Source organism: Malaclemys terrapin, chromosome 4, assembly GCF_027887155.1.
Source record: "Malaclemys terrapin pileata isolate rMalTer1 chromosome 4, rMalTer1.hap1, whole genome shotgun sequence".
Lineage (NCBI taxonomy): Eukaryota > Metazoa > Chordata > Testudines > Emydidae > Malaclemys > Malaclemys terrapin.
The window spans coordinates 19,924,573-19,936,862 of NC_071508.1; the positions used below are offsets into that span (position 1 = coordinate 19,924,573).

Consider the following 12,290-nt stretch of genomic DNA (forward strand, 5'->3'; position numbering starts at 1 on the left):
CAGACCACAGAAACCTGCTGTTGTGTTCCATTGCAGCTTCCGACCAATGAAAGAGCATAATGCCAGTAACCATGAGCTCTGGGGAGAATGCAAGGGATGGATGGATGTCTTCCCGTCCTGCATCCACTCACGCACACGCTTTCAGACCCGCATGCATGCAAGTGCTTATACCTGTGCATGCATGTATTCGTAGACTTCTGTATACGCACGCAATGTTGGTATGTGCTCACATGTACTCGTGTCACTACATACACCCAGTGCGCAAGCGCTTTAGGGAGGGGGTTTAAAGCTAAACCAGCGTTTGCGCTCCCCATGCTCTTCCTACTGGGCTGTCTTCCAGGATCTTCATTATTGCTGAGCTGGACTTTCCCTCTTGCACGGAATCATTTGCCGTGGTGCCTGATGGTAAATACACCAAAAAATCCTGCAATTCTCTGACCATTGAGAGCTATCACCTCTCTGCTAGCAAGTTATACAGCTGGCACAACTGTAGGAGACCGTGGTACCCACAGCTGCTCCCACTAGCATTGATCCTGAATTATCACGGTCCGCTCTAGTGGACTGAGAATGAGAATGGGAGCCAGGAACTCCTGACGTCTAATCCCAGCTCTGCCACTGACTCCTTCTGTGGCCTTAGTCACATCACTTCACCTCTCCATCTTGCCATCTCTGCAATGGGTATAGTGATGCACAACCCAAATGGGGTGTTGTTTTAGAAATGGAGCCACAGCAGCAGCCATTGAGGACTGAAGCAGAGCTAAGAAATGATGCTCCCGACTTGTTCTAGTTCTAAAAACACCCATCAAGCACCAGGGTGCTGGACAACTTCCCCTCCGTTGTTGTATGTTACCACTAGGGCTATTTCACTTCATGTGACACAAGCTGCATCACAGAGTGTGACCCATGGGCAGCACAGCTCAAGGGGTTACCTTCTGGGGCCACTCTCTCACCAAAACTCTTCAGCCCCTGCCAACCTAAATCACGCTTTATTTCCTTAAATCTATGTGCACAAGGGGGCGGGAGGTCATGAACAAGTGAGCACAAAGGTCTGCACAAGTTGGTACTGGCTTTGCGTGAGTGTGTGCAGTAGGGCGTGCAAGGGTTTGCGTGAGAGGGCTTAGAATTCATTAGCTGATATTTGCACGGGTGGCTGCTTGCACAAGTGGTTTGCATATGCACAAGTGAGCCTTTGCATAAGTGGGTTCCGTATGTGCACAGCTGTTTGCAGGGAGGGGCCACATTCAGTATCGACACCGCTATTTTCACAGGGGAGGACTCTCCTGTGCACACCTGAGCAGGTGTGATATGTGATGACGGAGTACAAGGGAGTAATCGCATGAGACAAGTTCGTGGACCAGAGGGTACGTGGGTGCATCACTTTCTACTTCTTGATCCCAGAGCGTGGCAGGTCCCCCAAGTTCAAACTGTCCATGGCCTATGCTGGTGACACTTGACTGGAGGAGACGGAGGATACCTCAGTCTTGCTCTGGGATACGGTTGAGGAGACATCATCATCCCCAAAGGGGTTCTTGCCGCAGCAGATTGTGGTGATCATGCAGTTACGGAACTGAAGGGAGAGAGAAAGCAGTGGCACCTTTGCACAGCACATACATCCACAATGGCCAGTGGAGCCGTCCTTCTGATCACCAGACAAAGAGCACTTTGCTGGGTTACATATAACACCTCGCCCACTACAGAGATGCTACCATCCCTGTGGCAAAACGTGGCAGCTGTTCCAACTGCACAGACAGTGCTAAACAAATTAAGGCAGAAAGCGACAGGTACCAGATTCAACTGGAATTTGTTCTGGGACTGGAATAGCAGGGAGGGTGCTATTAGGCAGGAGGAAGATGCATCTGCACAGCTGTGGTGAAGCTCACGACTGGAGTAGCAAGAAGACTGCAGATCAGGATCAAGGTGCATTGGCAGCACCAACACGGGACTGGGATAATAGAGGGGCTGTCGGTTGGGATTGAGGTGCGTTGGCAGAGCTGGGGGTGTCCCAGGGAGTGGAGTAGCAGGGGTGCTGCAGGTCAGGATGAAGGTGCATTTGGAAAGCTGAGTAGAGGGAGACGAGGGATGGAATAGCAGGGGGGAAGCTGCAGGTCAGGACTGAGGTGCATTGGCTGGGGACGCAGAACTGCGAGAGCAGGGGTGCTATAGGCCAGGTTCAGGGTGTGCCCTGAGAGTTCTGGGGGAGGCCTAGGACAGGAACAGCTTTGGCTCTGGGAGTCTCACCTGTTTGTTCATGAGGACATAGATGACGGGGTTGTAGAGAGAGGAGCTCTTGGAGAAGAAGGCAGGCACTGACATGAGAGTAGCGGAGAAGTCCGCCCCCTTGTTGGTGAAGATCCAGAACGCCACCAAGGCATAGGGCGTCCAGGCCATGAGAAAGCCCAGAACCATTAGGATCACCATGCGGGTCACCTCCCTCTCCGCCTTCTGGGTGCTCGCCGACTCCTGCTGCTGCGCGGCTGCCTGCGGGAGTAGGAGAGGGCAGTGAGGCAAGGAGCGCATTGCAGTGCTGAGCTGTCTCCCACCAGCAAAACTAGAGAGAACTAGATACCTGACATGGCTGGAGTCAGGGAACAGGGAGTAGATCTGAACCCCTTTGCTGGGAAAGCTGACCCCTGGGCCGAAGACGTTTCAGTTCATAATGCATTATGCCCAGAAGGGATCAAAACCACTGCACAGAACATGGATGAGATCCAGGGGCAGGGACCCGCTCCACTGCTCAGAACCTGGACTAGATCTGGAGCACAGACTAGATTTACACATGGAACGGCTCACACCCAAGACAGCACACACCCAGTCATAAAGTGCAGCCGATAAACTCTCTTACCTGGAGAAAGGAGAGGCTGAAACAGGCACACACCTGCCCCTGCTTTGTGCTTGCAGAGAATCATCCCTGCTTTCGATCCCCCTGTGAGGCCCTGAGCCCCCTCACTGCCCGCTGATAAATTATGGGTGTGATGTTTTACATCTCTTGCCTCTTTGCTAAGCCTGGGCCTGTCTCCAGAGGAGATGGGGGCGTGAACAGAGATAACACCGGGGGCGATTCATAGATTCCAAGGCAAGAAGGGACCACTGTGATTGTCTAGTCTGACCTGGCCAAACACATGCGGGCTGGTATTGCCCATCAGATGGTGCTGCTGGTGCTTCAAGGAGCCTGTTCTCCAGCTGAGGACCAACACCTTCTACCTCCCCCCATGCTCGTTACCTCTCTTCATCAAACCCCGAGCAGCTCGATGCATACTCTACCTCTCGGACTTTGCATATGAGCCGCCCGTAGGAGAAGAAGATGACCACCACCGGGATGATGAAGTGGACCATGAACATGTAGACAACGTAGGATTCGTTGTGGTAGTCGGGGTTGAGGGTGTAGTAATCTGGGCCACAAGAGCACTGCATGCCCTCGGGAATGTACCTGCCGAATGAGAGAGCAAGTGAAGCAGAAGGGTTAGGTCGCGCGTTTCACAGGGGCCCCCCATGTGTGACCTTTGGATGGGGCTGGGTTGAAACTGGTGAGGTGACCTAGAGTCTCTGTGTCTGCAGCAAGATGTCTTGCCCATGGGCTGGAGAGCCTGCGGCTAAGCCAGCCCTTGATTACAAGATGAGCCCCACAGGAGAGCAACCAGGTGATTCCAGTATAAAAGGCAGCAGGCACCTGCAGGCAGGGTGTGTTTGAGAGAGTAGCTGAGACTGCCAGAGGCAGGAGGAAGCCTGGCAGTAACCCGGGGAAGCCCAGAGCACAGGAGGTTGTGTGGTGCTGGAGCTGGTGGAAGAAGCCATGCAGAGAGCACGCCTGGCTCTACAGAGCCCGAGCCAGGTAAAGCCTGTGAGTGGGCGTTGAAGAAGGGAAGGTGGGGAACTTTGTGTGCGTTTGGACTTTTGAGTTCTGGTTTTGGACAAACTCCGTTACCAGCCTGAGGAGAACCGGGGAAGAGTGAATTCAAAGGTTCACTGGAGCCTGATTGAGTTCTTAGAGGGGCTTGGATGAAGGGGAAGTAGAGGCAGAACAGTCACAGAGGCAAACCTCGCCACGATGGGACGCTGGGCAGGCAGTGAGCAGCCGCGGGGCTGCATTAGCAGCTCCCTGAGCCTCTGAGAATGACAGCACCAGCCAAAGCCAATGGCGCTGTGGCCAGGCATTGCGTGTGCTCCTTCCAAATTTCTCGGCCCATGCCCTTCAGTCCTGACCTGCAGCCCCCACCCTCTGCTATGCCAATCCTGATCTCCCCACGCCCAGCTCTGCCAAGGCACCCCCGCTGGCCTATCATGTGAGGCAGAGGTGCATGCTTCCACATGGGGCTCTGCTGAGCCTGCTGCACTCCTTCCCTGGGTGATGGAAGCCGCGGCAAAGTGCCGTGCCCCAGTGCCAGGCAGCCCGGGAGAGGATCACGCAGGGGCAGTGATTGATTCAGGAGAAGGCAGCGTGTTTGCCGTTTGCTCTGCGCTGACTCATTGCACTTGGACATGTAGACATCAGTTGGTTGTGACAGACGCTCCCTCCCATGGGGAGCAGGCTGTTTATTCCTGTCCCTACACGGCTGAGCATTTGGTTGCCAGGTGCCACCTGCTCTTTCTCCTGAGGAGCAGAGATGACAGGGAACCTACTATGGCTCAATGCAGGTATGAGCTCTGAGGTGTCCTGAATTCCCTGCTGCTGAGGGGTTGTGTCCCTGACCATCTTGGCTAATAGCCATTGATGGACCTATCGTTAGCACCTGCTTAAATTTTTGCCTGTAGAATAAGATTCTTTCCATAGGCTTTTCAGAGCATCCTATAGAATTCAAAAGAGGATTCTTTCCCTGCTGTAAAATTCTATAGGAAGGATTTTGGTTTTAATTAGACCTATAGGATGGATCTCGTCCTTTATGAACTCCCATAGGACTTCAGAGTAATATCGGTTGTGGGTCGAGCTTGGGTTGTGGGCGGAGCTAAATGGACCCCTGTTACATTTCTGCAGCATCCTATTGGTTTCATCCCTAGTCAGTTCTTTAGTGCTTTTCTGTAAAGAGAGAGATTTGCTGTGGGGGGGACGTGTCCCAAACTAAAAACCCCTCTGATATTTCTTAGTTTATCAGATTTCGGGTTTCTATGACTCAAAAGCAGCTTTGTTACTTTAATAGCTAATGTCCTGATCCCGGCAGAGTCACGTAAGTAAATTGACTTCAATGGGTTTGCTGCCAGGAGTAAATGTAAGTCTTTTTCAGGACCAGGTCCCAAATTTGTGCAGCAGGAGGGCTGTGGCGAGGACAGTGGCCTTACCTGTGCTGGAGGGGAAACGACAAGTGAATTCATGTGAAAGGCACCAGATTGACAGCCCTCCTTAATGCTCAAGTCCTGTGTCTATCCGCAGAGCCTATACAACAGAGGCCTCCCATACTGTGCTTCAGTCCTGACCGCCCAGCTCCTGGCCAACATGATATTCGGGCTCAACTTGAAACGATAGGGTCCACGCCACGTGTCCTCTTAATCTTAATTCATTGGCTTAACTGGGATTTACTGTCATATCTAAGGATTAGCACTGGGAGCTGCCGTTGCAGGATTGAGCCCCTAACTCTTCACTCCGAATTCTGCTCTAGCTAGGTTAGTCTGCAATGACTGCTGGAATGGGGACAACCGTGTGCACAGCTGGCTCCCCAGAGGAGAATACAGCTGTTCGACGGAGCACAGCTGGTGGCCTATGGCATTAGACAATTGCATTACGAGCAGACCGTGCTTCCTCCGAGCTCACAAGCAAGTACAGAGAGTCTCGTCTCTCTTTGCTTAGTGGCCTGGGCAGCTTTGTCCCTTCCCCTCTGCGGTAGCGAGCAAAGAGCATGTAGGTCTGTATTTGCCCTTGCCACGGTTAGTTCTCTCTTCCTATGGCTGGGCTGATGCACAGAGCTTTTGGGACAGGAACAGCAGGGGAAGGCGTTGCAGGTCGGGATTGTGGTGTCCCAGCAGAACTCTGTGTGGGACTCAGAACTGGAATAGCAGGCGGTGATGTTGGGCCAGAATGAAATGCATTGACAGAGCTGGGGTGAAACCTGGACTATCAGGAGACGCTGAAGGTCAGGACTGAGGTGACGCATTAGCAGCGCTGTGTGTGGGGAGTCTAGACAGGAATAGCAGAGGGGGCTGTAAGGTAGGATAGAGGTGCTTTGGCAGAGCTGTGTGAGGAAGCTTGTAATGCCCAGATGTGGGAAGTTACATTTTCAGGAGGATCCCAAAGCTCAGAGTCTGATTCTCCTCTCATTAGCACTGGCATAAATCAGGAGTAAGTCCATTTAAGACAGTGGCATTATCCCAGTATAAACCCAAGGTACACAGATCAGGTTCAGATCCATAATTGCTTTTCCTCCCTTGGTATCCTGCTATTAATTGATTTATCTTGTTAGACTGACCTCACACTTGGTAAAGCAACCCCCATCCTTTCATGTATTTATATCTGCTCCTGTATTTTTCACTTCATGCATCTAATGAAGTGAGCTGTAGCCCACGAAAGCTTAGGCCCAAATAAATTTGTTAGTCTCTAAGGTGCCACAAGGACTCCTCGTTATAATTGCTTCTGTGCTTCAAGGGCTCACGCATAGGGGGGCACCTGGGTATTTGGGAGTCGAGTATTTAGACAGCGGTCTTTGTCCAGATGGTGTCAATACTGTCTGTGTTTCGTATTACTCACCTGGACCAGCCAAATAGGGGTGGAGCAGCGCAGGAAAAGGCCATTGCCCAGGTAAAACTGATGCCCATCAAGGCATGGGTGGCAGAGAAGCGGAAGTTGCCCATGGGCTTACACACCACGATATAACGCTCTATGGCCAGGACGACCAGCGACCACAGGGCAACCTGACCTGGGGGAGAAAGAGACAGACAGAGCAATCTAACATGAGTGAGCTGTTAAAGGACTTGGGACAAGAACTTGTCTAAACTTGCTCTTATCTGAACCGAGGGGAAGCATAGTCTGGTGGGTACAGTACAGGACCAGGAGTTGGGTCACGGGGCTGAGTTGGAACCGGTACCCTGCAGCATCCCCATCTCACCTTTTCTTGAGCAGAGTCTGCCTTTACTCTGCCTAAGAGTCTGGCCCCAAAATGGCCATATAAAGCACCCAAGGGCCAATATGAGTTTCTAAATGTCTTGTTTAGGGCCCTGGTCATTTGTCATCCCCTAAAGTCAATGAGTCAAGTCTCAACCTGGTGTAAGGAAGCGCGGCTCAAGGCGTGAACCCTCGCTTGCACCATGTCCGAACCTGTCCTGATGGTTCTAAGAGTCTAAATGGGTATTTGATGTGTCCCCGCTGCAGGAGAATGAGCCCGGGCAGGTGCTGGTGTGTTTATTTATCAAAGGATAATCAAACCTTAGGGGATTATGAGCCTTTAGCCTGTGCCATAAGCCTGTTAATGCCCCCAGCATGTGCTCATCCGCTGATAGCTACACCCTCTGCTCAGCTTTCATGAAGAACGGTAACTCTTGCTGCTTCCCTTTAGTATAAATTTTCTTCTTCCTTTCCCCCCACAGTTGGGACCCTCCTTGTTCTCGCTGGGCAGAAATGGAAAGCCTGGATAAGACGGAGGGCCTGAAAAAGCGTGAAAGGTTAGAAGCTGTTGTCAGGCACAGAGATGGGGCCTTTTCACTGAAGGAATTAGTGATGACACTAAGTGGTCCTTCTTCTGCTCCCTAATATAGACCTGGCCCCATTTCCAATCCCTGGCATAGACTGGATTCATTGAGCCTCTTTTCCTGGTGGCAGGAATATCCCCATTGCCTCAAATGTATTCAGGAGTGAAAATTACCCAGTGAATTTTTAACCTTTTTTTTTTTTTAAACTCCTAGCATTGATTGCAAACTGTTCCCTTCAAGAATTTGCTCTCTGAGCTGTGTTCGGTTGGCCGGATAAGTGACCAGGTATCATCTCTCTTTGCTGGTCGGATGAGCGCAGAGATGTAAAATTAATTCATGCTGCTTGGAAATGGACTTTTTTTTGCAAGCAGTTGTGCCACTGAGATTCGATCGCAACCCTGCCTGCAGGAGTGAAAGATCAAAAAGCCACTAACATGGTCAGATCAGCTGGGTTTGAAAACGCTGCCGGATAGTCATTGGAAAATTTCTGCACTACTTGCACAGCTCTGCTCAAAAATATAGACTGAACCCTGGTTCCACTCCTTGAGACTGACCATGTCATTTTTCCTCTTCTTGAGAACAACCACATCTTCCTTCAGCTCCCTGATACACACTTAACCCTCACTCTGCTCCCAGATTTAGACCTTTCCTCCTCTTTCATAAGCACCAAACTCCTCTTCTCTAGCCCAGAGGAGACTCCTTTTCCCTTCCCAAATACAGATGGGATCATTCTATCCTTCGCTGATACTGATCGGATCTTCCTTCTCCTCCCAAATACTGACCTGCCCCTTCTCTTGTATAAAAAACCTGCCCTTGCTCCAAACTGCAGCATCCTGCTGTAAGATGCATTGTTTTGGACCATTGGTTTTATGTAACAGTGATAGCATCTTCCACTGGGAACCTGGGACAATTTTATGTGCTCCTGGAGTCTTACTGTTTCACCAAACATTTTTTGTATTTCCCATGACAGCCCTGGTTATCGATGTCTTCCATTTCTCCACGGAACTGGAACAACGTGGGGTAAGTTTCCCAGGCGCTGTTCCCCATTCTAAAAAAACCACCCTAAGGGAATTTCAGTCTCTTGGACCTTTTTAGTCCTTGACCCTTCTGCTGAGGCTACCGACAAGGGGGCCCAATTAACGTTGGTTGTGATGCTGCCTGCCGGGGGATAAAGACCCACTATCCACCCATTTGACGCAGATCGCTGACTTGGACGCCGATGTGGTACTAATGTCGGCCGGGTTTGACATGACTGGCATAGCCCAGGAGGTGAAAGCCTTCATATTAGAGGGCAGTATTCAAACCTGGGCATCTGCATTCAGGTGCTCAGTTCTGTACATGAGTGCTCCCAGCAGCACTGCAGATGCTCAAATGCACATGTTAGCTACCTAAACCAGATAGTTCCAGGTCAGACTGTGGAAGGAAGAGTCATTTTCAGTCAGGCTGCCAATGACTGACCTGCTGGGAGGGACTTCCGCACAATATTCAGCAGGGCTTATTCTAAACGGTGGAGGATCTTGCCAAGACCATGGCAGTTTCCAGATTAATCTCAAGATGTGCTTGACTTTGTGTGGACCCTAGCGATGGGCTCAAACCCAGCCCTTCCCAATTCAAACACCCCTGAACTTTGGGTCCCAGATCCTTAGCTGAACTTTGCAGCTTGGGCTGATTTCTTTTCATTGCCACTTTTCTGAAACTCCTGACGTGGTTGCTGTTGTCACAGGCTTCCAGGACAATTTTTAAAAGTCCCCAATCTATTTTGCGCACAGCTTGTAGCTTATCATTGGGCTGGTTCTCAAGTCACTGTGCCATACTGATGTGGTACCTTTGCATTACACTGCTACATCACCCTTCCGGGAGTGGCATAATGTACTGATGCCACATAGGGCATGTCTACACTGCAGTTAGGGGCTGTCATAGCTAGCTCAGGTACCAGAGCAGTGAAGCCGTGGCAGCATGGGGCTGTACAAACCTGCCTGGAACCCTGGGTAATTACTTGCATGTCTAGCCCGTGCTAAAACATGCAGTGGCTAGCCCACTAGTGCAGCCAAGCATGTTTCAATGGGGAGAAACAGATTGAATGCAAGCCATCTGCCTGGACAGCATGCTTCCAACTGGAAATAAACCCAGGGCAAACTAGACCTTCCTTCCTCCAGCCAGGCAAGCGCATGCCTGATTCCCCCTTCCCTGCCCACCCTCAGCTCCCCCTCGCTGAGCTCTTACCTCCCAGTGTGGCAAAGAAGCCCTCCACGGCACAGCCTATGGGCCCGAAGATAAAGTAGCCGTTCCAGGCTGTGTAGAAGGTGACAGTGAAGCCAAAGCAAGCCATGAAGAGATCAGCCACTGCCAGGTTGACCAGGATGTAGTTGAGTGGCTGCCGCAGCTTCTTGTGCTTGAAAGTGACAAGGAGGGTGAGGAGATTGATGGGGAGCCCCGTGAAGATGAGAAAGAAGATATAGCAGCACACGATTCGGTACTTCCAGGGTTCGGCTAGGTAATACTGTGGGTACTCAAAGGGGCTCCGCACCAGCCCTGTTTTATTGGAGAGCGGCACATAGAAATTGATACCTTCTGTCCCGTTCATCCTTCTTTAGTTTAGCAGCTGCTCTTTATTATTTAATTGTTTCTGTCTTTTTTCAGAACCAATTTAATTTTATTGTCAACCTCAATAAAAAAAAATCCCCCCACCCCCAACAGAAATCCTTAAGAGAATGCAGAGCTGGTGTGGTGTCCCTCATCTACATCCCAGGGCTGGCAGCGCCAGGATCCCATGGGGGTTTTTATATCCTTCGCCCACTTCTGCTGGAGTGGAGGAGGGAGTGAGGGTGGGAGGGGAGGATTAGGGTCTAGGCTAAGTTTGTATGACAAGGACAACGGGATTGAGAGGGGTTGATGGTTTAAGCGCCCTCTAAGCAGCTAGTTGGCCCCAAAACCTGCCTTAAGGCGTATTAATTTCCATTAAGTGTTTAATATCTTTGAAGGAATTTGGTTTATTTGGAACTGAGGTGAGGCAGGAACAGAGCGGTAAATTGGCAGGTGGTAACCAGGAAAGAATGATAGGTAGGTAGAACGGTATAACAGAGACAGGAGTATTGGAGAGGGATTTCTGTACCCACTTGAATTCGACCTAAATGGTAGCCCTTGTGACTGCCCAGTAACTGAAGGTGAGCTGGTCAAATTATGTGAGCGGAAGGATGGTTCGGGAGTTAATGCACTGGCTTCAGACTTGGGAGACCCAGGTTAAATTCCCAGCTCTGCCACTGACACCCCATGTGTCCGTGGCCAAGTCACTTAGTCTCTTTGTGCCTCACTTTCCCATCTGTACAATGGGTTCTGTTCCACAGGGTGGGGTGGGGGGTCTAGTGGCTAGTATAGGGGATGGGGAGTCAGGACTCCTGGTTCTATTTTTTTACCTGATTCCGGCTTCTGCAATTGTATTTGTTAGTTGCCAATATTCAGCAAATAATTTGGAAAAGCAATTTCTGACTGCTGGGTTGTTTGTAATCTGCTTGCTTGGACTGTTCAGTATTTGATATTTGCTGTGTGTGGTTGGTCACTTAAGTCGCATGGTATTTTTTCTGCTCCCTGACTGGCTTGCTGTCTGAAACTTCAGACAGAAAACAATGACTCTCGTCCTTCCAATGTTCAGATTAATAATTGTTCATGCTAAAATTGGTGAAATGTATGGGTTTCATGAATATCTGAATACTCAAACAGTACAAATTGTGCTGTAATAGTGAACGGGATTCTGAGCAGAATCAGGTCCTCTCACTGCAGGTTCTGGTCTCATAAAAGGGACGGCTGAAGCAGCAGCACTTGAATTTTGAATCATAGCTGCAGCGCTTGGCAAACCTGAACCCACACCCAAACTGGGTCACAATGGAATGGCATCTGCATAGGTGCCTTGGAACATTGCAACATTAAAGGTACTTGGGTCTCCTCATCAGCTTTGGACATGTCCACATGTTGGAAAGCAACCAGCCTTCTTCTTTTGCAGGACTCTTCTTGACCAGCCACTCCTGTCCCGGGCCAGCTCCTGCCTACCCTTCAGGAGGAAGTTATTATCATTGTTATTTATTGGGGTGTGTTGTGATAGCATCTACTAGCCCTAATTATGCCCAGGAATCAGTTGTGCTAGGCACTGTACAAACACAGAGCAAAAAGACTGTCCCTGCCCCAAAGAGTTTATAGTCTAAATAAGTACTGGGATTTCTAGGCTGACGTCTCAACTGAATTACTTTGTAAGCCAAATGCTGTTGCGATGCCAGGCTGCCAAATGGAACTAGCAAGAACAAATGCAGATGGTTCTGCTGGGCTTTCATTTCCATGCAGTCCTTTCTCACAGCCCATGCTGCAGCTTAGCTGGGAGGTGGATTGCACGGGGTCTTCATTGCAATTCGGTTTCTGAAGTATGTAACTGAATCTGATCCTCCACTTGGAAAACCCTAGTGCTTTGAAGGGATATAGTGACTGGGAAGCATCTCCTCCTTCCACTTTGCATGGTGGGCTGAATGTATAACCCTGTCTCCTCACCCTCCTCCTGCCCTGCCTTGGAGATGAGATTTTTTTAAAAAGGATATCATGGAGCCAGATCCATTGACTCATTCCGCACAGACCCCTGGAGGAACAGCTACCAGAGGGTAATTCATTCCATTGCCTACTGGAGAGTTGTTGAACCAGAA

General features: G+C 50.2%; 1 protein-coding gene across 1 annotated transcript; it reads right to left on the reverse strand.

Moving 5' to 3' along the window:
• Positions 1 to 1,435: 1,435 nt before the first annotated feature.
• LOC128837253 (blue-sensitive opsin) lies at positions 1,436 to 10,192 on the reverse strand. Its single transcript, XM_054028257.1, has 5 exons — positions 9,832 to 10,192; positions 6,671 to 6,839; positions 3,262 to 3,427; positions 2,239 to 2,478; positions 1,436 to 1,567 (listed from the first exon to the last, which is right to left on the reverse strand). Exons 1-5 carry the CDS (start codon positions 10,190 to 10,192, stop codon positions 1,436 to 1,438), a joined length of 1,068 nt encoding a protein of 355 aa, XP_053884232.1.
• Between the last annotated feature and the right edge of the window lie 2,098 nt (positions 10,193 to 12,290).

Coding starts and splice junctions, on each gene's coding strand:
- LOC128837253 (XM_054028257.1), bottom strand. CDS start 10,192: ATGAACGGGACAGAAGGTATCAATTTCTATGTGCCGCTCTCCAATAAA. Junction 3,428..6,670: donor CCCCTATTTGGCTGGTCCAG/GTGAGTAATACG, acceptor CTCATTCGGCAG/GTACATTCCCGAGGGCATGC. Junction 1,568..2,238: donor ATGTCCTCATGAACAAACAG/GTGAGACTCCCA, acceptor CTCTCCCTTCAG/TTCCGTAACTGCATGATCAC.